Source organism: Harpia harpyja, chromosome 14, assembly GCF_026419915.1.
Source record: "Harpia harpyja isolate bHarHar1 chromosome 14, bHarHar1 primary haplotype, whole genome shotgun sequence".
Taxonomy (NCBI): Eukaryota; Metazoa; Chordata; class Aves; order Accipitriformes; family Accipitridae; genus Harpia; species Harpia harpyja.
In genome coordinates, this window is record NC_068953.1 from 40,610,761 (window position 1) to 40,633,431 (window position 22,671).

General features: G+C 50.6%; 3 protein-coding genes across 6 annotated transcripts in view; all 3 read right to left on the minus strand.

The window, feature by feature from the left end:
* The window catches only part of LOC128150717 (E3 ubiquitin-protein ligase RBBP6-like), a 43,719-nt gene extending 26,254 nt beyond the window's left edge, over positions 1-17,465 (minus strand). For 3 of the 4 annotated variants that reach the window (XM_052807160.1, XM_052807159.1, XM_052807158.1), the window contains exon 1: positions 17,279-17,465. The gene's annotated coding sequence lies outside the window, so the exon portion shown is untranslated. Of the gene's footprint in view, positions 1-15,231; positions 16,028-17,278 lie in introns of those variants that run through there. The other variant, XR_008238145.1, reaches the window with a different exon arrangement.
* Positions 87-5,372, minus strand: LOC128150672 (maestro heat-like repeat-containing protein family member 2B). Its single transcript, XM_052807034.1, has 10 exons — positions 5,279-5,372; positions 4,910-5,045; positions 4,707-4,802; positions 4,375-4,479; positions 4,030-4,153; positions 2,996-3,105; positions 2,414-2,566; positions 1,591-1,745; positions 523-685; positions 87-260 (listed from the first exon to the last, which is right to left on the minus strand). The coding sequence occupies exons 1-10, from the start codon at positions 5,335-5,337 to the stop codon at positions 87-89; spliced, it is 1,275 nt and encodes a 424-aa protein (XP_052662994.1). The 5' UTR covers positions 5,338-5,372.
* On the minus strand, positions 5,730-9,480 carry LOC128150673 (uncharacterized). Its single transcript, XM_052807035.1, has 7 exons — positions 9,342-9,480; positions 8,949-9,088; positions 8,452-8,574; positions 7,756-7,921; positions 7,159-7,257; positions 6,459-6,610; positions 5,730-6,179 (listed from the first exon to the last, which is right to left on the minus strand). The coding sequence occupies exons 1-7, from the start codon at positions 9,478-9,480 to the stop codon at positions 5,730-5,732; spliced, it is 1,269 nt and encodes a 422-aa protein (XP_052662995.1).
* Positions 17,466-22,671: the final 5,206 nt, after the last annotated feature.

The following is a 22,671-nucleotide window of genomic DNA, read 5'->3' on the forward strand; positions in this document are numbered from 1 at the left end:
CCTCGTAGCGCCAGGCTCTGCCCCTGCTCCTGGTCCTCAAGGGTCGGGGGAAACTGGGGCTGTCTCTGGCCTGCAAGTCCTGCTTCCTAAAATGCTGGTAAGAAGAGCCCTCTCTGGCATCTTAGAGGGGCAAGCAGCATCCCCTCACCCAGCGCCTTGCTGATCTCACCCAGGAGGCCAGGAAGGAGACGGGGAAGCAGGCGCTGGACCCTTTCCTTGGCTGGCAGCATGAACACCACCTCGGAGATGGCACGGGGGAGCTACAGGGAAATTCAGCCAAGAAACACCCATTAAACAAGGGCTTTGCCCACCAGTGCAGTCCCGCTGCCTCCCTTGGGGAGCTTTTGCTGCCTGCAGGTCTCATGCCAGGGACAGCCTTGCGGTCCAGGAGCAGCAAAGTGTCCCGGCCCCTCACAGCACTAATGCTGAGATGCCCCAGCACATTACCCCTGTGCAGTCTCCCCAGGCATTTGCTAGAAAGCAGACACGAAGCTGCAGGAACGCCTCTGCCATCGAGCATACCGTGAGGGACTCCAGAGCAGCCTGGCTGTGGTCCAGTTCGTGAGCAGCAGAGTGGGGCCCAGGGCTGTTCTCTCCCGCTGCCTCTAATTTCTGTGTTAAGTACTTCAGGACCTGAACCCCAAGGCTGCTTCTCCCCAGGATGCTCCACAGCTCCATCGCATCCCTGCAGGGCAAGAGACATTCACCCTTGAGCTCATATCCTTGGTACCTGCGGTGCCCTCACCAGAGCCCAAACTCTCTGCTTGTCAGCAGCTGGGCTTATGATGACTGTTTTTTCCGGAGATGGGAGCACATGGCCTTGCAATGCTCAGACCTTTTGGGAGACGAGCGACCTTGTTCTTTGGATTCCTCCTGTGAGAGACTGAATTGTTATCTTGAGCTGCTTGTCTCAAAGATTGTCAGGTGTGAGAGAGACTTCTCAAGCTATTCATCTCAACAATTGTGGACTGCTTATCTCGAGCCCTTTTGTCTCTGAGATGGCCTGTCTAAGCAGGACATTCCTCTGTCCATAAGGTCAATTACTAGGCCACTGAGGCATTCAGGAGAGGAAACAGGCTAAAGCAGACAAGGATGTAAGGATGTGGAGGCTACCATTCTCACGGAAACTGTAGTCTTTGAGATAAGATTTGGTCACATAAAGGTCGTGTGATAGACGAAACCTGCAGCGTGTGAACAGTGCATGAACAATACATACGTGCATACCTCATCGAAATAGGCCCTATAAAAAACCGTGGAGACAAGTCGTGGCGTGCACCCACCACCAAAGAATTGAAGACTGAGGACCAACGGGACGCCGCTGGATCCATGGTGGTGACTATCCTTGCAACTCTATCCCAGCTGCTTGCTTGATTTCTGCCTTTTCTTCCATTCTATCCCATCGCTACTATTTTCTACTTTTGATACTTTTGACAATAAAAACTCTTTTGGATATACGGCATTTGACCTCGTTTGTGTCTTAATCTCGCTCTTGGGATCATATCGAAACCTTCCCCAACATTGGATCGGGACACCTCCTAACACAGGCAAGCCATGTTTAATCACAGAGGGGCAAGATGGGGGTGCACAGACCTGTCCAGGGGCAGACGTTTCTGGAGGAGGCTGTCGACCACAGGCTCATGGTGAAAGCAGGCCAGGACATACACTGCCAGGAGCAGGAGGGGCCTGTGGGTGTTCTCTTGCATGGTCTGCAAGCGGCTGTAAAGGACGTGCAGGACTTCTGGCACCTGAAAGGAAGAAGACGAGAAAGAATGCCACAATGCATCCTTTCCCCGTACTTCTACAGAACACAAACACGGTCAGTTAGTTCACGAGCAATGCCTGCTCCCTTGACACGCTGTCAGGGCCTAGTCCTAAACTTCCTAAACGTCACCCTGCCGCTCTGCCCAAGCCCTGGCTCACAGGTTGGGGCGAGTGTGCCCTCGGCACGCAAACATGCACGTGCCCTCGGTTGCTGCACTTGCCTGGGCCCAGCGGTGCCAGGGGCTGAGCACTTTGCGTACACCGAAGAGGTGCACAAGTTTCTCACCGAACAGCCTGGATAACCCTGACCACCGGGCTGTGGCAATGCAAGATCAAAACCAAAACCATGCTTCAAGCCCATAAAGAAGCCTCACGGTGAAAGGACAGGAACGGGAAGGTCGGTGCATCCCAAAGGTAACTTTCTCACAGCAAGGACCTGCTCCAGCAGGAGACTTGGGACTGCACGTGCCCATGCCCCCTGACTCCGCAGAGCAGAATGTGGCAGGAGGTGCCAACATGCAGCTCGGACCAGTGATACCCTTCGTCTCTGCACACAGGCTGCGTTTCTTTAGCTTGTGTCAACTGCACGAGGTGTAGTGCAACAGCCAACAGAGAAAAGTCAAAGCCAAACCAAAAAAAATGTCCCTCTTACCTCCTGATATATTAGCTGTCCACATTCTTCCAGAAAGGTAGTCATCCACACCTCCGCGGCCCATGCACGCTCGTCTCTGGTACACTTCAGGCTTTCCGTGATGGTGCTCATGAAGTCTGCGGCCTGTGCTGGGGGAAAATACTTGCAGACAGTCTGGAGCGAAATCAGAAACAGGAGAGACCCAGTCACAACTCTGCACGTCTGCAGAATGGGAAGGAGCCTCGAAGGGACTCTTAAGTTCAGCGGTTCGCCTGTCATGGAAGGGGCAATCACAGTACACTCCGGCCATTTATATTTTATGGAGCCAAGAGATTTAGAAGCGTCTCCTCTCACGTTTGCTTATCTGCAAAGCTTGTCTTCTGACAACAGCACTCTCTCATGCACACACACACACAAACACGACGTGGTATCCGCTCCTTTGACAGTGTGCCTAAAGGCCAGGCACGTCTCGAAGCCTCCTGCCACTTGCTAACAAGGGAGGTGCTGGCATGACAGCTCCCTCTGGAAATGGCGTGGGAGCCTGGAGGGAGCAGGGGGATGTGCAGGAGCCCAGTCGCCAAGCCCCATACCGGGGCCGGTTACCTTTGCTATTTCATAAGAGGTCTCAAGCAGAGGCACGTCGTCGGTGGCGTCCAGCCCTTTACGCAGGCACGCAATGTCACCCGCCTCGGGTGCCACATTCCTGGTCTTGGCTGGGAGAAGCACCAGGTAAAAAGGAGAGTCACATTTACAGGAACCCAACCATCAGCCCCAGCTATCGAAAAAGGAGGACCCAGGGTTGGGGCAGCAAAGGCCAGGAATTCGGCGCAGCGGGATGTGACTAGCCAGCCTCTGCAGGCAATAAATCCCAGGCTGGGCAGACCCGTCCTCCTCTCCCTGGCACTGCCTGCGGGGAGCTGGCAGGTGCCATCCTCATGCCAGCAGCTGCCTCCCCTATGCCATTCACAGGGCAGGGATGGCTCTGGGAGGGAGGAAATATCCTCAGCACAGAGGGATGCTGCTCACTGAAGCGCAGGCAGGAACTCATTTCTAACCGATTTCTTTGCAGGGACAGTGATTTTGTAGGGCCACAGAATACCCCGTCTACAACCTTCCTCCCTTGCGGAGAGCATTTCTTGGCTGGCTGGAGAGGGGTTTAACCAGAACCCCCCCCACCTCCTGCTCTGGGCCAGCAGCTGGAGTCCCTGCTCCAAAACTCTGGGCAGCTCACTGATTTCCCCTCTGGTCCTGGGCAGATTTCCTTCCTGGTAGGCACGTGTTTGGGGAAATCATCTGGGGAGCTGCCTGTTGTCAGCAAGGGGAAAGGCACCCTCAAATTTTTGGGCACTTTGTCTGAGCACCCCGTCTCGCCGGGACGTGGAGGGCTCCGTTCACAGAGGGGGACAGTGCCTGGCATTGGAGACTAGGTCCTGCTCTCAGACAGCAGTGGGGGATGGCCCTGACTGCCCTGGACAGGGAGAGGACAGAGCGGGTAGGGCTAAGAAACCAGGCGAGCGCGTGGCCTCCCTTTTCCCTCCTGGGGATGGCGTCTGGCCCCGTGGCATCCCGGTGGCACCAGGCAGAGAAGGGAGGTCTGATCAGGCTGACCGAGCCTGGCAAGCCCCCTCTGTCCTCACCTTGCATTTGGAGAAGGTGACCCAGGCAGACCCCTGCCCAGCGGCGGGATGTGGCCAGGGATTCAGTAGTCAGAGGTCCCAGCAGCCCCACCAAGAAGCCAAACTGCTTGCAAGCGCATCCTCTCTGCAGGGGCAAGAGGCAGGAAAAGCATCGCAGGTAGACCCGCTGCCCACTCACCTCTCCCAGCCATGCTGCCCGGAGCAGGGATCAGGCAAAGGAGAGGGCAGAGGTGCCACCCGGACACTCCACAAAACCTGAAACCCAGCGCCCAGCCAAGCAGGGCTCTCTTCTGGGGCTGCGACGGACAGGGAAAGGCATGGGGCACACAGGAGCTCCCTACTCACCATGACCTTGAATCGCTCCTCGCAATCACCCAGCAGCTGGGCGCAGACCTGCAAGGCCCTCTCCCGCTCCCACGCTTTGGCCGAGGCGAGCCAGCGCTGCAGGACCTGGCGCAGGGGGTTATCCTGTCTCACGACGGGCATCTTTCTCTCCCTGACATCCCTCCATCTCCCTCCTCTGGACCCTTCCTTGATGGCCTGCCCTGTGGCTCTGCATGGCCCCCAGACCCACCGAGCACTGGCAGTGCTGCCTTCGCAGCCCCGCTCTCTAAGCCCCCCAAATCTCCGCCCCAGCTTCGGAGCCACTCTTTCCCCATCACCCCATGGCTGCTCACATGGACCACGTCCTCAAAGCAGGTAGAGGTCACCTCTGCCTCGAGAAGGGCTACTATAATCCGGCCCAGACCTTCCAAGCACAACATGTGCAGAGTCTGAAAGCAAGAAAAGGAGGACTGAGCTTTGGCATCACGGGGGGCTGCCAGGGCACGCTGAGGTGGGATCCTGACCAAGAGGTGGGCAGGGCCAGGATGGCGGGTACCTGTATGTTCCGAGTTTGCCTCGCTGTCTTCCCTCTCCCTTCCGTCTCCTCTTTGGAAGGAAAGGATAAGATGGTGTGGCAGCACTCAGCCAGCAGGTTGCAGCTTTCCTCCCTGCTCAAAGATGGCTTCAGCTTCCTGGCCAGAGAAAAAAAAGGAAGAGAAAAACAACACGGGGACTCACTAGCTCTCTCCAGAGCGGCTCAAATGACAACTGGGTTTGTCCTAACGGAGAGACATCAGAAATGAGAAACACCGTCCCACCCCGCAGACCCTGCTACTCCCAGAACTACGCTTAAGGCCACAGGGCTGCACCAGCTGGCCGGGTGGGGAAACAGAGGGAGTCCGAGGGTCTGGGCCGTAGACCTTACCTCAACTGCACCAGACCGAGAGACACTTGGGACACTGTGGAGTCCCAGGGCTCCTCCATTGTCCAGTCCTGCAAGGTCAAGAGACATGCACAAAGTGGGCGGTGGGGACAGGCTTTTTGCGGGGGACAGGCTCTGCTGCCAGACCTGCGTAGAAACACTTGCACGCTTCTACTGGCTGGGCTGGTCGTGTTTTGGAGGGCCAGAGCAGACAGGCAGCACAAGAAGCTCCTCCAGCCAGACCCGCCAGCCCATGCTGCCGGCGTTTTGATGATCGCTCTTTAGCATCGAATGACATAGAATGCCCTGTTCCTACCAGCACCTTCACTTTGTAAGGCGGCTTTGCCTGAGACGGGGTTGAACTTGCCAAGGACATGCCCCACCACATCCCATGCTGAACGGCTCCGGGCACTGGCGCTGAGCAGCTCCTTGAGGAAATCCAGAACTGCCCTCGTCACCTGCCATGGCTTCCCACCTGTGAGACCTCTCCCTGTGTCTGACAGGGCTGGACATGGCCCTGGGCACTAGGGCAGAGCTCCTCAGGCACACCAGAGCCCCAGGCAGATGGCAGAGCATCCCCTCCACAGGAGGTAAGCCCCAGTGACACTTGGGTCCCTCCTGGGTTGCTCTTCTCTTGCCTGAAAGAAGCCTCAGGGCTCCTCTGCTCTCCCTGTACCTTCAGTAAAGGCTCCCTAGCTCCTCTGGCACCCAGCAGCTCCCCGACACCTTGTGGTACTTGCACAGACCCCATGGCCACGCCGGGTCCTGTGCACTGCCTGACCTTGGTCGCCCAGAAAGTGTCTTGGTACAAGACGAGCTGATCCCAGGCGTATTCTCGGTGCTGTTCCTCGTGCAGGAGGACGCCAATCATGGCAGCCACCGCCCTGAGGACAGCTTGCTTGTCCTGGAGAGGGAAGGGAGGGCTGAAGATCTGCTTAGACCTCAGCATCCCCTGGCCACAAGTCCTACCCGTCCCAGAAAGAGGTACCCCGCAGAAGAAGGGCTCGCTCCAGAGGACGAAAAGCAATTCCCCATGCTGGCACCCAACACCCCACTGCTAAAAGGTCCCAGGATTTGGCTGCTTCTTGTCAGGGAGCCCCCAGCCCTGGGCATGGTACTGGCAGACTCCTGGCCTGGGGGGGGGCTTTCTCAGTCCCTGGGCTGGAAAGGCAGCTGCCCTCACCTCTTCCTCCTTGCAGCCCAGCCAGTTTTGCACCACGTAGCAATAGAGGGGGTAAACCCGTTCACAGATATGCGCTTCCCCGATGCGAGGGAAGGGGCATTTGTCCCAGGAGTGGAAGTAAGTCTTCACCCCTTTCAACCATTGCTCCAGAACTGCAGCAAAAGAAGGGAAAAAGGGCCACGTGGGCGTCTGCGGCGGGAAGGGTACCTTGCACTCTCACCCAAGCCTGCTTTAAGCACAGCCCCCAGCTTGCCAGGTTTTGGCTTGAGACCACATCTGGATTCAGGCGCAAACCGTGCGCTTGAGGTGTCTGCGCTCTTTCTCTTCTCCTCCCCGCCACAGCTTCTCCTCCTCACATGCCTGTTCCCCTCCAGCATATACCCGCTGCATCCCTTGCCCTTCCCTGCCCAAATATTTGCCCTTCAGCACAGGCACATGAAGCCGGTCAAAAGGCTCAGGACCAGGCAGCGCAAAGGCACCCGTGACGTTCCTCTGTGCAGGTACCCAGCGTCTCCACGTCCTGCCCACCAGAAACCTCTGACGCTTCACCCGCCGTTCCTACACGCTCACGATGGTTTGGCATTGCCGAGGCCCGACCTCGCTACGGGCTCGGACCCGCCGTGCCTGCGCCGAGATCAGAGCGAGCCGGCCCGTACCCTTCCCCTGCCTTCAGGGCCACGGCTGAGGGTCCGACACTCACCACCGCAGACGGCACGCCGGACCCGTCCGCTCCCCACTTGGCTCAGCACGGCACGGAGGGCGAGCAGCGTCATTCCGGCAAAGGGGATGCATCGCAGGGCTGCAGAGAGGGCAGGGCAGAGGGATAGAGCGTGGACGCAGTCAGCCGGAGCCACGGTGGGGGGACCCTGGGGTCCAGCCCTCAACGCGACTGCCCAGCAGAAGGGCCAGGACTGTTGGGATGTGGGGGACATGCTGCAGGGCCAGGGGGACACGAGTGATATCTGCGGGACGGAGGAGGCCCCCGACGATGGGGAGGGCTCCTGACGGGCTGCTTCCCTGAGAGGGAGCAGGGAAGGGCTTTGGTGGGCATGGGGAGGATGGTGTGGGGCAGAGCCCCTGAAGGTTTGGTCTCTGACACGTTCCTGCCCTCAGAGCACTACGATTGAGGCTGTGAGGCAGAGCTCCCGCTCAGCCCCAGCCCTGGCAATGGAGCCTGGCAAGGAGGCACCGCAACCCCATAGCCCTCCAGTTCGGTACAGAGCATCTGGGAGGGGAAGGATCCCCTCTCCCAGTTATCACGGACCATAACTCAAAGCAGGAGGCCAGGGTTCCATACCGTAGCTGCTGGCAAGTTTGCCCAGGGTGACAAAGACAAATTCCTCAGAGCTTCCCCCCATGGCTTTCAGGTGTCCCTGGAGCTCGGACATCACGAAATGGAAGTGGGAGCCAGCCAGAGCCACCAGGATGTCACTAGCGGCTGTCCTCACGTCATCGGTCACACCCTAAAAAAGCACCACAGGTGAAACACTCCGCGGGAAAAAGGCTGAGGCGCTCGGACGGGGATAAACCGGCCAGCAGTGACCTCAGGGCTAGCGGAGAGACAGTCCCGTCTCCCCAGCAAGACCCCATGGGGACGTCTGCACCCCAGGCCAGGCATTTGCCACTTTTCGTGCCCTGGGGAAGGCGAGCAGGATGGGTAACAGAGACTTGAACCCAACTCTCCCCAGGCAGACCATGTCCGCCCCTCTTCAGAGCTCTCTACAGGCCCTCACCAAATGCCCCACAAGAACGAGTCCCCAGAGCCTCTCCCTAAGCAAAGACTTGCCAGCAGCTGGAATTGGGAGCCTGTGTGTCCCACCTCCATCCTCCAAACGTGGCTCATTAGTCACCTCGCACAGAGGGGCTCGCTGGCTCTATACGCACCCCAGCGCGGCACTGGATACGGTCTCTCCTCTCCAGGGAGGGCTCCCCAGGAGAAGCAGCTCTCGCAGGGGCACTGGGGAACCTCCGTCTTCAAAGAGAACAAGCTCACCTGGGCGGCTCTTATGTCACCAGACGCTTCAGCTATCAGGCGGTTCAAGACACCGCTCTGCAAACGGCCGTCACCTCCCTGCAAGGCGCTCTCCAGCTGGCGGTAAGTCTGCACTCGGTCACCCTGAGGACAGACCGCGAAAGGGAGACATTAAGACTTACTTTGTCCTCATTCCTGGGGAGCTGCCAGCCCTTGCTCTCCGGAGAGCCTGTGAACGGCACCATCACCTCGTGCCCCCAGCTCATGTCTGCGACAGAAAGGAGCTGAGGGAGCAGCTGCCCTGGAGACGGTGTCCGAGCACCAGCCACCAACCCGAGGTCATACTGATGCCAGGCCAGGTCCTCCCCAAACCCACCACTCCTATGGACACAGCCCAGCGCCAGAGGGAACGCTGGGATGCGGGACATGTGGCACTTGCCCTCTCCTGGGCAGGGAAGGCAGGGCTGGGGGGGGAGCCCTCAAGCCTCTGGCAGCACAGTGGGATGCCCCCGTCTCACCTTGTTGTCTTGTAGACGCTCCAGCAGAGAAGTCACAACGGCAGCAACGGTGGGGCCAGCCGCAGGGACAGAACCCATCACCCTGCTTCTGCCCCCGGGATGCGTAGGTCTTGACTGGAGACCTACACACAGGCAGCAACCTGGAAGGAAAGAATCAAACAGCTTTCGGAGGGGCCCAGCAACAGAGTGGATGGAGACAAGCTGGAGGTCACAGGCAATCCCCATTAGACATCCAGGGCAGACATTTGCAGCAAGAGTCACGAGAGGCCAGCGAGGCCACCGGTGGGCTCTCCGTCCTTGGAGATGCTCAAACCTCGAGGGGACTCGGTCCACCACAGACGACTGTGATGGGTCCTGCCTCCAGCGTGCTTTAGCCCCCTGCCAGCCCCTCACCTTCAAGCACTCTCAGCCTCCTCATCGCAGCAGGATTCCCTGGACGGACAGACTGGTCTCTCCAGGTCTTCCTCCTGCAAAAGCTGTGAGCAACTGGCCCAGGGAGGGACACTGGAACCAGAACATTGGAACCAACCATTGTGACACCATCACGCAACCCGGCTGACAGAACAATTCACCTTGGGTCCCGGCAGGGGGGAACAACACGGACCTGGGGCGAGGATGGGCCTTTAGAGAAAGCTGTTGCTAAAAATCATTTGCGGGCTACAGGCAAATTCAAGCCGTGGGGAATGGGGAAACACTGCGCTGCAGGGCCCCGCAGCAGGGCCCCTGGCCCCGTGTCACTGCAGCCCTTTGTGGGCTCGGGGAAAAGAGTAGCTGCCACTTCCCACTGAGTTTAGCTGGATTTGTGGTTACTCATTAATACTTTAAATCTCTGCTTTTTCTTTGAAAAAGAAAAACTGTTACTAATGGCTGGTAACTCAGAGTTCCTGTATTTAAAGTACTTCAGTGTTAATGCCGAATTTGAAAGCAGGGCAATCATGTTAAACAAAAGCGTGACCTGAATTTGCCAGGTTGTCTCTAAAGAGTTGTAAGCTTCTGTGACAACAACAGATAATGTATTTGAAAAGTAAATTTAGCCTTATTCAAATACGCCTTGCTTAAGGAGATGTAAATTAATATTTTCTTCCCTTTCGGCCTTTTACAAATAGCCTTTTCTTACAAGCACTTGACGTAAATGTCATCACGTTACCTGGTGTAGGCACTTGTTGGCAATTAAAGCATCAGGCGAAACATCCGTCTGATGCCACGTTGGGCATGTATGTTCCTCAGATTCCAGCAATGCTGTTCTAATACCTGTGTAGAATTAGAATAATCAAAATAGTATTTAGCCAAACTAAGGAAGTTTTGGGGGTTCTCATCAATTATAAAAACACACATATGATTACTGGGTGAATATGGTCTTGAATTGAGAGCATGAAGCTCTAGTTGTTCAATACTGTAAAAAATTTCTAGTATGCAGTGAATAACTATACGGTTTTCACATTTCACTATTGTAACATCTGAAGATGTAGCATAGGCTGTGTCTTGATGTTTCAACCAGTCTTTTTCCCACTATCCAGTACAGTGAGAAGTCCCCAACCTCAAGGTTAATGAATAAAACACATCTCAAAAAAACATTAGTAGGTTTGAGTTCTGAAGGTTTTAACCAACTCTCCCGTGGAGAAGAATGTGGATTAAATGCCTAACTATCCGCTTGTTGCAGACCACCGTAAGTCCCCAGAGTTGGCTACATGATTTAGTATGAGAGAAAGGGCTGTGGACAAACTAAACGCATTCAATATCTAACACTGTAATCACTTGCACAATTAGCTACTCTTAGATGGTGTCAAGAGAAATGTCTTGGTTTTATGCAAAATAATAAAAACTGTGAACTGTCATTAAAAAGAGTGGAAAACAGAAAAATTTCCAGTAATACTGAAGTATATAAAAATAGGCATGAAAGTTCACAGAGAAAGATCTATGGACATATTTAATGTCTACGACCTAGAAAGAAAATTTCACCTTTATATTTCCAGCTTCCCTTTGAATTTTGAAGGGCTTTGCAACATTGCCATATAACCTCTGCATTTCACCCCAAGAGAAACAATTCTTAATATGAGTATTCATGTATTTGTTAAATAACTGCCAAGGTAAAACAATTAAAAACTAGAGTAACACCACAAGTCCCCCACAATCATACCCCATTTGTTGGGCAGTTCTTTATGTAGTGGTCAGGTCTTCCGCAACGAAAGCAAGTACATGATGGTGGAGGCGGGCCCAAGGGTTTCTTCATGTAACTAAAAGTTTTGGGGGAAAAAAAGAAAAAGGTAGGCACACGTCTCTCTTGTTAAAACACACATCTCTGCAATTTTTCCGTAATCTTCAAAGAACAGACTGGACATGATCAACACTTACTTGATTGGATCATATTCATGGCAGGACTGTATCACCAAAGCTTTTATTTCATCTTCTTCGGAAGCACTGGCTTCAGCCAGATTGGCAGTCTGTTTAACAGGTAATTATTTGACACGCTCATTAGAAACACATTTAAGCCCACACAGCCAAAGACAACACCACTCACCCCATCCTGTAAAGAGCAGCACAACGCTAGCTGAGGTTGCATGGAAACAGCGGCTTACATAAAATACAGCTGTCCTGAAGATGTTCTGGGGAGTCCTTACGCCATTACAGGGTGTTTATGTGCCTGTTAACTTACTTGAAAAGAGCAGCCTTGGGCACTCAAAACCTTAAGCTCTCTTTGTGCCTTACATGAAGACTTGTGTAACTAATCCAATTTTCTTCCAAGTGGACTGAGGCTATGTGTAGCAAAAATTACACTATCCAGTATTTTTAAGCTGATTTTTAAGCTCCAGACTAGTTGAAAGAGAAGACATCCACTGTACGCTTAATTGAGAAAGATGTATGCAAGGATCATTATTTACATTTTGCAGCATTAAAAGGGCACACAAATTAAGGGTTGGGGAAGTTGCTTTTGCTTGCTGAAATTCAGCTTCCGACAGAAGCATGGTTTAACCTTCAGGTGCACAATCTGTCTTAAATCCTCCACAGAGCTGATGGCGATAGGCATGTCTTGCGTCCCTGAATACTTGGGACTGGGAAAAGGCCTTGTTGGAACATGTCTTCACAGCCTTAAAAAGGATGAGACATCCAGCAACCATCCTTACCATGTGTATTCTAAGAGAAAAAGAAATACTGGCAACACTGTTTATCATGGGGAGGAGGAATACAGCTGGAAAACTGTGAAGAAAACCATGGAACAGCAACACAGGATTCTGGCTGCGATGTGTGTAATTTCATGAAAAACGACTTGAAATAAAAAATGATGGTTGGTGGGAGTTGTGCGTAGTAAAATGTAGCTGGAGTAGGTTCAGAATACTTTAACCAGGGAATCAGAAAGCTCTTTTAAACATTGGCGTAAATAACACAGATTGTAATTCAGAAGCAGAGCACAAAACAAAAAAAAAATCTCCTTAGGGAAGATGCCTAATGGCCTCTTTCTTAGGCACAGTAATTCTTTCTGTGGAGGTGAAGCACGCTGAAAATCACAGAAGACAGCCAGGAAGAGCACAAAATTTGCTTTAATAAATACACAAAATGCAAAGCATGTTCTAGCTTGACCTCACACATATTTTAAAACAAATACTTAAGAGTGTGCAGTGTGTACAGCGTCAGTTTCTCTTTGTTGGCTCATATTCCACACTGGATTAACAGAAGAGAGGTAAAAAAACTGCTTGATTATACAAAAATACATTTTTGGACTAAAGATCACAGCTATTGCCGTCTTCCATACCTGCCTCAACTCTGACCTCTAAACCCCAGTGCCCTTCTTACGCCAGGAACTCAGCCATCTTTTCCAGACGCAGGAGCACGTCCCCACAATCCCCAGGAGACCTGCATCTCTATCAAAAGGCATTTGGAGCTAAAAGATGAATTGGCTGGCACGGGTCTCACCCTGTCCAGCAGCCCAGCGGCTCAGGCGCTCCCTGCAAAACTCCTATATCCACAGCCCCTCCTCACTCAGATTTGCAGTTAGAGCCATGGCTCTCTCACCGACCAAGCGCAAGGCTGAGCTCGAGGTTGCAGTCATCCTGAGGACAGAATCCCCCTTTAACGGTGGCTGACCCGCTTTCTGTAAACCCGGAGTGGATTCGGGACAATTAATGGGCCAGAGAGAGAAAGGAGCTAGGGTGTGCCTGCTGGGAACTCGGCTTCAAACCCCCAATACAACAGTTCCTAAATTATACAAAGTGGAACAGCTTCCCTGGGAGCAGACTCCCTGCAGCCCCTCCGCCTGCCCAGCCGCCTGCTACTAGGGCACTGTTCGCCTTTGTGCTGAAGTCCATCCTTCAAAACGGGCAAACAGATCTACATAGAACTTTCTTTTCCCTTCACTGAACTAAGTAACGGGGATCTCCTTTTATTTTTTATTTCTTCATGTGTGAGGAAGGAGGAAAGTACCGAACTGCAGAAGATTTGTGCCCAAGACCCTGAACTGCAGGTGGCCTGTGCTGCCAGCCCAGAGCTGAGCAGTTTATTATTTAGGACAGATGGGATTCAGGCTTTTGCCTTTTACTTGCCCATCCCTCCTTTGTAACTTGCAGGCTTCTTTTTTGGATCCTCGACTTTTGCTGTGATGTCTGGGCGCTTGCTGCAGCCTGAGAGTCTTCTGAACAAAACAAGACACATGTTTTGAGAGGCCACAGTCCAACCACTAATTGCCTATGTCTCTACTAAGCAACATCAACAATAATTTTCTTAGGAGGGGTGGATCATCAAATTGGTGACACAGGTGTTTTTCTAGGCCACTTTAACAGAAAATTGGAGATTGGGGTTGAAAAATACAAAACACTTTAAAGCCGAAACACTCTTTGTAGCTGTTACTTTGCTTATTCTTGTTTGAAAGAAGTACTTGGCAATCTGAACATATTTTCCGCATCAATTCAACCAGATTTGTTTACATTCAAACTTTAAATCTAAAACATATACAAATCCAAACTAAAAAAAACAGCACTATGCTCATAATTTTTACCTAACTTTTTAAGCATCTTTTGCCCCAAATATTGATATTCTGATTATATTCCAATACTATCTCTCGGAAGTTACAGAGCACTTTTTTCACTTGAGTGCAATTTAGTTAGCTTATGTCCCAAAAATACTTCATTCCTGATGACTAACAAAATCCACAGTGCAAAATGAGATACAGCATCTCCCTGTGCAACGCTAGGCGCCTTGGGCAGTGGTCCTCCGAAACAGAGAGTGCCTAAGCCTGTCAGGGATGAAGAGAAGAGGAAAAGGCATCTAATTAGCCCTACTCAAAGATCCAAGCGTGATCTTCAAACACAAACTTTCTTCTGCAACTGAATGTCTAAGACTGAATTTCCTTTGTGTTAAAGAAAGAAAGAAAGAAAGAAAGAAAGAAAGAAAGAAAAGAGACAGAGACTGTACTTGGCTTCAATAAGGGCTAACAGCAGAGTTGTCAGAGACCTGATGAGGAACACAGGAGACTGGGGTGTGATTCATCTGACTAAACGTGGATGTCTCTCATGTAGACACCCATGTCCGAGCCAACCTTGGCCCCATTTTTACGCAACAGAGAGTTGAGTCAGTATAACCAGTGAGTTCAAGGTACTGTTTATCTTATCCTAAAGTAAATGCTCATATATTTGGTCAGAAAGAGCGTGCACTAGATTCACTGACTTTATTCACTATAGCTCCTTTAAAATAAAATAGGACCTCATGCCAGTTGTGCAGGCAGAGACGATTACAACTGCATTACAGATACACAGTTGAGGTCAGACAAATCACAGTCCACCTCTGCTCTAGCCAGGTTGGCTCAAGACCGTGAATTTACACCTCCCTCACCTCCAGAACAGCTCCCGTAACCCCCAGAAGAAGGGAAATGACAGATTCGCCTGTTAAAAGCTCTTCCACTTCCTATGAGCAATGACACCGGTCACTGGACCAGAGAAAGAGAGCCAGTCCCCACCCACAGCCCACAGCTCCTGAAGGTCATCTAAGGAGATCTGCAGATTCCAAGGTCACCTCTCCTGAATCCCCAATGCCGAGGGATTTATGCCACACAGAGGAGCTCCAACGGGATCTACTGGCTGCACTGGGTCCGTTGACCCAACTGGGAGGGACCATTCAAAAACTGCCACAGGGACCCAGACATTCCAGAGCATGCTGGGGGGGGGGCTGGGCTGTGCAAATGACGGACCCCCCAACAGCTGCTTCCACCCCACTGCCATCCACCAGACCTCACAGCGCTGGTCGCCTTCCAGACCCCACTGCACCAACTGCTACAACACACCAAACCTTCGCAGGTTAATAGCTTTTTTTTTTTTTTCAAAATTTAATAAAATATGTATCATAATGTCAAACTATATACATCAAACGAGGTTAACCCGGCGAGAAAGACAAAGGGTGAGATAAGGTGCGGCAGGAGAGAAAAAGAGAAAGAGCAAGATAAGGTGCTGGCCGCAGAGAAAAAAAAAGAGAGGAAAGAAAAGGATAGAGGTAGAAGGCGCGTGAGGTAGATGCGTACAGCTTAAGCGACTTGGTTTCCTAAGGCCCATTCTATATTGGTATAAAAAAAATATGTAAATGCTCATTAAAAAACAAACAAAAATATTACACAATGGTTATACTAATTAAAAACATTTTTTCTAAATACAACATTTCTAAGTTAAACAACAGCATCTTATTTATCTAAATTATCTTAACATATCTAAATCTAATGAACAACATCTTATCTTATAAAACCAAAAACATGTCCCAGGTTGCATTACTTGTTCACGGCTCTGGGAATTTAGGTAAAGGTGGCGATTGCCCACAATGGCAATCATAGGGTAAACAAACATAAATCATCAAAATTATTACAATGACAGTTAACAAAACAAGTGCCACAAAATAAAGCGTTAACAAAGTCATAAGCATTTTGCCTTTTCTTTTGCAATTTTTCAACAACACAGTGCACGGATTTTTTTTTTGGCAAAGCTGGTGGCTAGGCCCTCGTGGAGCTGGTGGCTGCACCTGGTCCGCTGGGATCGGGGTCTGGATACGCAGCAAGAAAATGGGTTTCCATGCCTCCAGTCCAGACCATCCGATGCAGTCTCTTACACCTGGTCAGACATATTAGACCACAAATGGTGGTTCTGAGACAGAAAACGCAACACAAACCACCAGAACAGTAAAAAAAAAACCAGAAGAAACATACATAAAGCAAAGGCCCCTCTCCAAACCCTGAAAAGACCAGCAACATAAAGAAAGAATTGCAAAATAAACCAACAAAAAAAGACCACCCAGAAGACAAGACAAGGCAAGGCAAAAATAACATAACTCCAAGAACCCAGGGCCAACAAACCCACAGCCAGTCTGTAACAGTAACATGCTTTACTCCTAACTCGCCTAAACTCTGATATAGAGAACAAACTGCTTATTGCTTAATGATTGTCTCTCTGTAACTTTACATACCAAGGACTGGTGTTTGTCAAGGATTAAGCCTGTCAGAGACTGGCACTTGGGAGTGATGAGCAAGAAGGAACCATGAGCGATCACAAAACTTAATTAAATGTTTGATGAACTTACGATCTTGTTAAGAAGGCACAAGTAGAGGCCTTGCTTGAATAGATAGGGCCGGAAAAGATAACAACTCCTGCCTTTGTTCTCGTCCTTGTAGATAATTTAGCTTAAACTAGCCATATGGTTCTAAACTACTAATGAAAACTTAGATAATAGGAGCACTAACAAACACTGAGGTATCAAAACATGTAAAGAACCATACTGCGCAGAATCACCTGAGGAGGGTCAAATAGCGGACAAGTGAGGAAGACTACGGAAGACCACCAGAGGACTCCTGAAGACCACCAGAGACCTTCAATGCGCCTGCGTAAAGGACATTTGCATATGCTAATAGTTTCCCAGAAAACTAATGAATATGTATAACATTTCTTGGAAATCTAGTGAATACGTATGTAGAACATGTACTTAACCTGCACAATCAGACCCGACGGTGTGCACGATAGGTGGAACGATGCCCCGTGCATCCAGCGCTGCCAATAAAGAATACCTACTTAATAGTTAATCAAACCATTGAGTTAGTTTCTTTGAATCACTCTGACATCCTGTAATCCTGCCATCCCACTGCCCTAGCACACTGTAACGCTAGCATACCATAACCCGAGCACGTCGTAGCCCTAAGATATCAGAAAATGGAACACAAACCCTTCCCTGCCTTTCTCCTCTCACCCTTCCCCTCCGTCCCTCTCTCCTGCTCCCTGTCCCATCTCTCTGTCACTCCGCTCTCCTGACGCCTTTTCCCTCTCTCTGTCCTGCTCCTGCCCCTCTCCGGCCACCCCACCGCCCTGCCCCACCTCTCTCTGCCGCTCTGTCCCCCCTTCTCCTCCTCTTTCTCTTTCTCTCTTTCTCTTTCTTCTCCTCCTCCTCCTCGTCCTCGTCCTCCCCCGGGGAGGCGGCCATGGGGCCTGCGGGGGGCGGGGCCGGGCCGGGGATGGTGTCCCTGCAGGGTCAGGCAGCAGGAAGGAGCGCCCCGGGGCATGCTGGGAGCTGTAGTCCTGGGGCACGGGGCAGCCGCGGGCCCTGGTGGTTCCCGGGGCATGCTGGGAGCTGTAGTCCTGGGGCACGGGGCAGCCAGGGGGCCCTGGTGGTTCCCGGGGCATGCTGGGAGCTGTAGTCCTGAGGCACGGGGCTGCCGGGCGGCCATGTTGGTCTCTGCAGTCTCTGCTCCAGCTGCGGCCCGCCTGAGGTGAGGGCTGGGGCTGCCCCTGGGGCGAGCGAGTCCCTTGGGCGGGCGTGGGGGTGTCTCCTGCCTGCTGGCTGCCCGGGGGGGGCTCCAAGCTGGAGCCGGGCCCGGCTGAGGGAAGGAGAAAAGGGACAGGGTGAGGGGGGTCGCAGTCCTGGGTTTGCAGGTTTCACGCAGACGCCCTCTTCAGCAAACACAGCCTCTGTGTGGGTCAGCGGTCCCTGCAGAGTTTTATTATTTGTAGCCATTTTTATAAATACGGGACTTCACACGGGGGGCTCACACGGTGCTGTGCTTCTTGTAAACGGAATCGCTTTCATCCCGGCTACAGTCTGGAGGGAGCAAGTGCCAGCCGATAGATTAAGATGGAGATGAAAGCACGCGATACGCTTGCGATGGTGATCCTGCCACAAGGCGTGCTGATTATTGATCTGGGAGAACGCCGCAGTGACTCTGTCGGAGAACAAGGTTGTCAGTGCTGTTTCTGTATGTGACACCCAAGGGGTTTTTTCCCTCTGCGTGTGTTTCTGTGCAGGCATGTGCATGAAACATAGGTGTTTCTCTGTGCCGTAATGGGGACTGACGACAGCTGGGTGTGGATATCTCTGAAACAAGTCAGCAAGGTATTTGGAAAACATCACGGTTGCATTTTGAGAATAAAACAGTTTCCCATCCTTCCCCCTCCCCCCGAAACTGTGCAGGATCCAGACCTTCTCCCCCTACCCCCCTGTGTGTAGCCTGGCTTTGTTCATTTTGCTGCCTCATACCAAGAATATAGCAAACAGCTGAGATGTGTGCTGTGTGCTGCAGGCCAAAGAGCATTTTAAATGTTCGCCGTTTATTTCATGCAGCTGTGCAGCATGGTACATTTTGGAAGGCACACTGGGATGATGTATCAGAAGTTGCTGAAAATGAGGTGATACTGGTAGTGGTTTATTTTCAGTGCCTGGTTTGGGAAAGAATATACTCAAATAGTCTAAGGTACAGATCTATTAGAGGAAAAGGAGTGCAAGGTAAGGAGCATCATGCTGCATTTATTGCTAAACGTCTGCTTTCATTTCATTCAAACTAGAAAGTAAACAAAGATTGTACCTGCAAAAGAAATTGTTTCCCAGAGTGAGCATTCAAGCACTGGGGAGCAGTTTGCAGGATCAGAACTTCAGCCTGCTCTGGGTGATAAACCCTCAGGAGAGGAAAGAGAAACCCCACTTTTTTAAATGCAGCTCTACTTATCTTAATAGTTCTTCTTGTTAGATTGTGTTAGCGGTCAGACTCTAAGTACATGACTAAACTGTCAAAAAAATCAAGATATTTAAGGATTATTTACTGTATTAAATGCTCTTACAAGCAGTGCACTCTATTGCCCTGTGGATAGTATAATGCCATGACTGGCAATTTTCCTTTTCTAGTACAAGGATGCATGTATGAAGGCAAATCGAGGGTACAAGTGGTGCCCCACAGCAAACCAAGCTGCGAAAACCCAGACATCCACTGTTACAAACAGGAAGAAGCTATGGGCCTTTGCTTCAGACTCTGCAAAGGATTTACCAAGCCCGAGGAAAGGGACAAAAAGTGACAAAATGCCACACCGTAACGTCAGGATGGCAGGTGAGATTTCCATCCATGTTCCTCAAACGTAGCAGCCTCATTTTGTTTGCAGATGTGGTGTTGGAATCAAACTGCAAGACCAGTTTCCTTTACTGCACCTGGTACTGTAGTGCAAGTACCTTTTATGTCCCAAATTGACTTGCCAAGGCTCTAGTTAGACCTCTGCATAACAGCCTCAAATCTTCCTAAGTGCATGATTGCTTTCAAGAGTCGAGTCCAGACGTGTGACATATCATAAGCCATACCCCATTTGGGGTCCAGATTTGATTGGTGTTTAGTTCAGGCTTATCTGCTGTTAGAGATTTTCATAGTCAGAAAGGGAAGTGCTGATTGTGTGCATTCTTCTTCTCTTTCATAGAGTGTTGTACTATGTTTAGTAATTTGCTGTTGACAGAAATAATTTATGGTTGTCTCTGAAGTTGGAGGTGCTAAGGTTCTTGTGGATGAATGTACCAGTGGAGCTAACTTCCTGTATTTAAATCAAGAGAAGCATAATGATAGCTTGGAGGGGTGGATTCTCACCATTTTAAACATTAAAAGATAAAATAAAATCATATCCATGAAGAAGTGGATTGCCTGAGCTGGTGAAAGGCAGATAATCTCAAACTGATATCCACAAATGGCAGAACTGTAGCAATCATGACCCTGAAGTAGAAACATTAATGTTAAATACTGGCAGCTTAAGAGCCTAACAGTCAAGGTAGAAACTAATTTTTACCCCACCACCCTTTTTTCCTTTTTTTTTCTTTTTTTGCGGTTTGACATTTCTAATCTTATAAATACTGATGTATTTGAAACTTTGTCATATCCTACCTGGGTTATGAGGTCGTGAGCTGGAGAGTGGAAAATGGTTTTATGGAACAAGTATAAAAGGACAAGAAGGGATAAAAAGGCTTGTATGCCTTTTTGCCAGTTTAGTGGTTTGAAAATTCCTGTAACAAAATTTCTTCTGGCTATGAAGGAACTGTGAAATTGGATCAAAAGAAAGTGTTTCCTGCTACATCGTTCTGATATATGGGAGACCAGTTCTAAAAATCTCAAGCCCCTTCATCCCGTTCCGTTTTTGCTCTCAGAGGAGTCACTTTTATGCTCCTTCAGGTTTATTGACTTAGAGAGAACAAGGAGTAGGTCTTGGTCTACCTGGCTGCTGTCCCCCACTGCTCCTGCCGAGATATCCAGCTGTAGAGTTTCTGAGTCTGGAGAGATCTTGAATCAACACCTATCAGAGCAGAGGACAGAGAACTTAAGAGTTAGTGAGAAACTGATCTAATCCATTGTTTTATCTATGGAGCCATTAATTTCTGAAGAAGGCCCTCTTTTGTGCTACATGTGATTTTTAAAATTTATTTTTTTTTTTGTTTGTTTGTTTGTTTTCTGCTGGCTGAGTCGGTGAGCATAGTAATTCGCAGGGGTCTCACTCCAGTCCTCATGCAAGCGAAGGCTGGCTGTTTCATGAGTTTCATAACGATAGCCTATAAAATAACAGCCTCCGACAGAGATCATAGAATCATAGAATCATAGAATCATTTCGGTTGGAAAAGACCTTCAAGATCATCGAGTCCAACCATTAACCATGCCCCCTAAACCATGCCCTGGAGTACCCTGTCCACTCGCTTTTTGAATACCTCCAGGGATGGTGAATCAACCACTTCCCTGGGCAGCCCATTCCAATGTTTGACAACCCTCTCAGTAAAAAAATTTTTCCTAATATCTAACCTAAATCTCCCTTGCCTCAACTTGAGGCCATTTCCTCTTGTCCTATCTCCAGACACCTGACAGAAGAGACCAACACCCACCTCACTACAACCCCCTTTCAGGTAGTTGTAGAGAGCGATAAGGTCTCTCCTCAGCCTCCTCTTTTCTAGACTGAACAACCCCAGATCCCTCAGCCGCTCCTCATAAGACTTGTGCTCAAGGCCCCTCACCAACTTGGTTGCCCTTCTCTGGACACGCTCAAGCAGCTCAATGTCTTTCCTGTAGTGAGGGGCCCAAAACTGAACACAGTACTCGAGGTGCGGCCTCACCAGTATCGAGTACAGGGGAACAACCACCTCCCTGTTCCTGCTGGCCACACTGTTCCTGATACAGGCCAGGATGCGATTGGCCTTCTTGGCCACCTGGGCACACTGCTGGCTCATATTCAGCCGGCTGTCAACCAGCACCCCCAGGTCTTTCTCTGCCGGGCAGCTTTCCAGCCACTCTTCCCCAAGCCTGTAGCGCTGCATGGGGTTGCCGTGACCGAAGTGCAGGACCCGGCACTTGGCCTTGTTAAACTTCATACAATTGGCCTCAGCCCATCGATCCAGCCTGTCCAGATCTCTTTGTAGAGCCTCCCTACCCTCAAGCAGATCGACCCTGCCTCCCAACTTGGTGTCGTCTGCAAACTTGCTGAGGGTGCACTCAATCCCCTCATCCAAATCATCAATAAAGATATTAAACAGAACAGGGCCCAACACCGAGCCCTGGGGAACACCACTCGTGACCCGCCGCCAACTGGATTTCACCCCATTTACCACGACCCTCTGGGCTCGGCCATCCAGCCAGTTTTTCACCCAGTGAATAGTGCACTTATCCAGGCCACAAGATGCCAGCTTCTCAAGGAGTATGCCATGAGAGACAGTGTAAAAGGCCTTGCTGAAGTCTAGGAAAATAACATCGACAGCCTTTCCCTCATCCACTAGGCAGGTCACCTGGTCATAGAAGGAGATCAGGTTGGTCAAGCAGGACCTGCCTTTCGTAAACCCATGCTGACTGGGCCTGATCCCCCTCTTATCCTGGACTTGCCATGTGAGTGCTTTCAAAACAAACCGTTCCATAATCTTTCCCGGTACTGAGGTCAGGCTGACAGGCCTGTAGTTCCCCGGATCCTCCCTCCGACCCTTCTTATAAATGGGAGTCACATTGGCAAGCCTCCAGTCCTCTGGGACCTCCCCTGTTGACCAGGAACGCTGATAGATGATAGAGAGTGGCTTGGCAAGGACCTCTGCCAGTTCCCTCAGTACTCTTGGATGGATCCCATCAGGTCCCATAGATTTCTTCTGCTTCTTCTTCTGCTTCTTCTGCTTCTGCTTCTGCTTCTTCTGTTTCTCCTGCTTCTTCTTTTGCTTCCTCTTCTTCTTGTGCTTCTGCTTCTGCTTTTTTTCTGCTTCTGTTTCTGCGTCTTCTGCTGCTTCTTCTGCTGCTTCTTCTGCTTCTTAGTCTTCTGCTTCTTCTGCTGCTGATTCTACTTCTTTTGCTTCTTCTGCTTCTTCTTGTTTTGCTTCTCCTTCTTCTTCTTCTGCTTCTTCGTATTCTACTTCTTCTGCTTTTTCTTTTGCTTCTTCTGCTTCTTCTTCTGCTTTTTCTTTTGCTTCTTCTGCTTCTGCTTCTTCTACTTCTTATTCTTCTGCGTCTGCT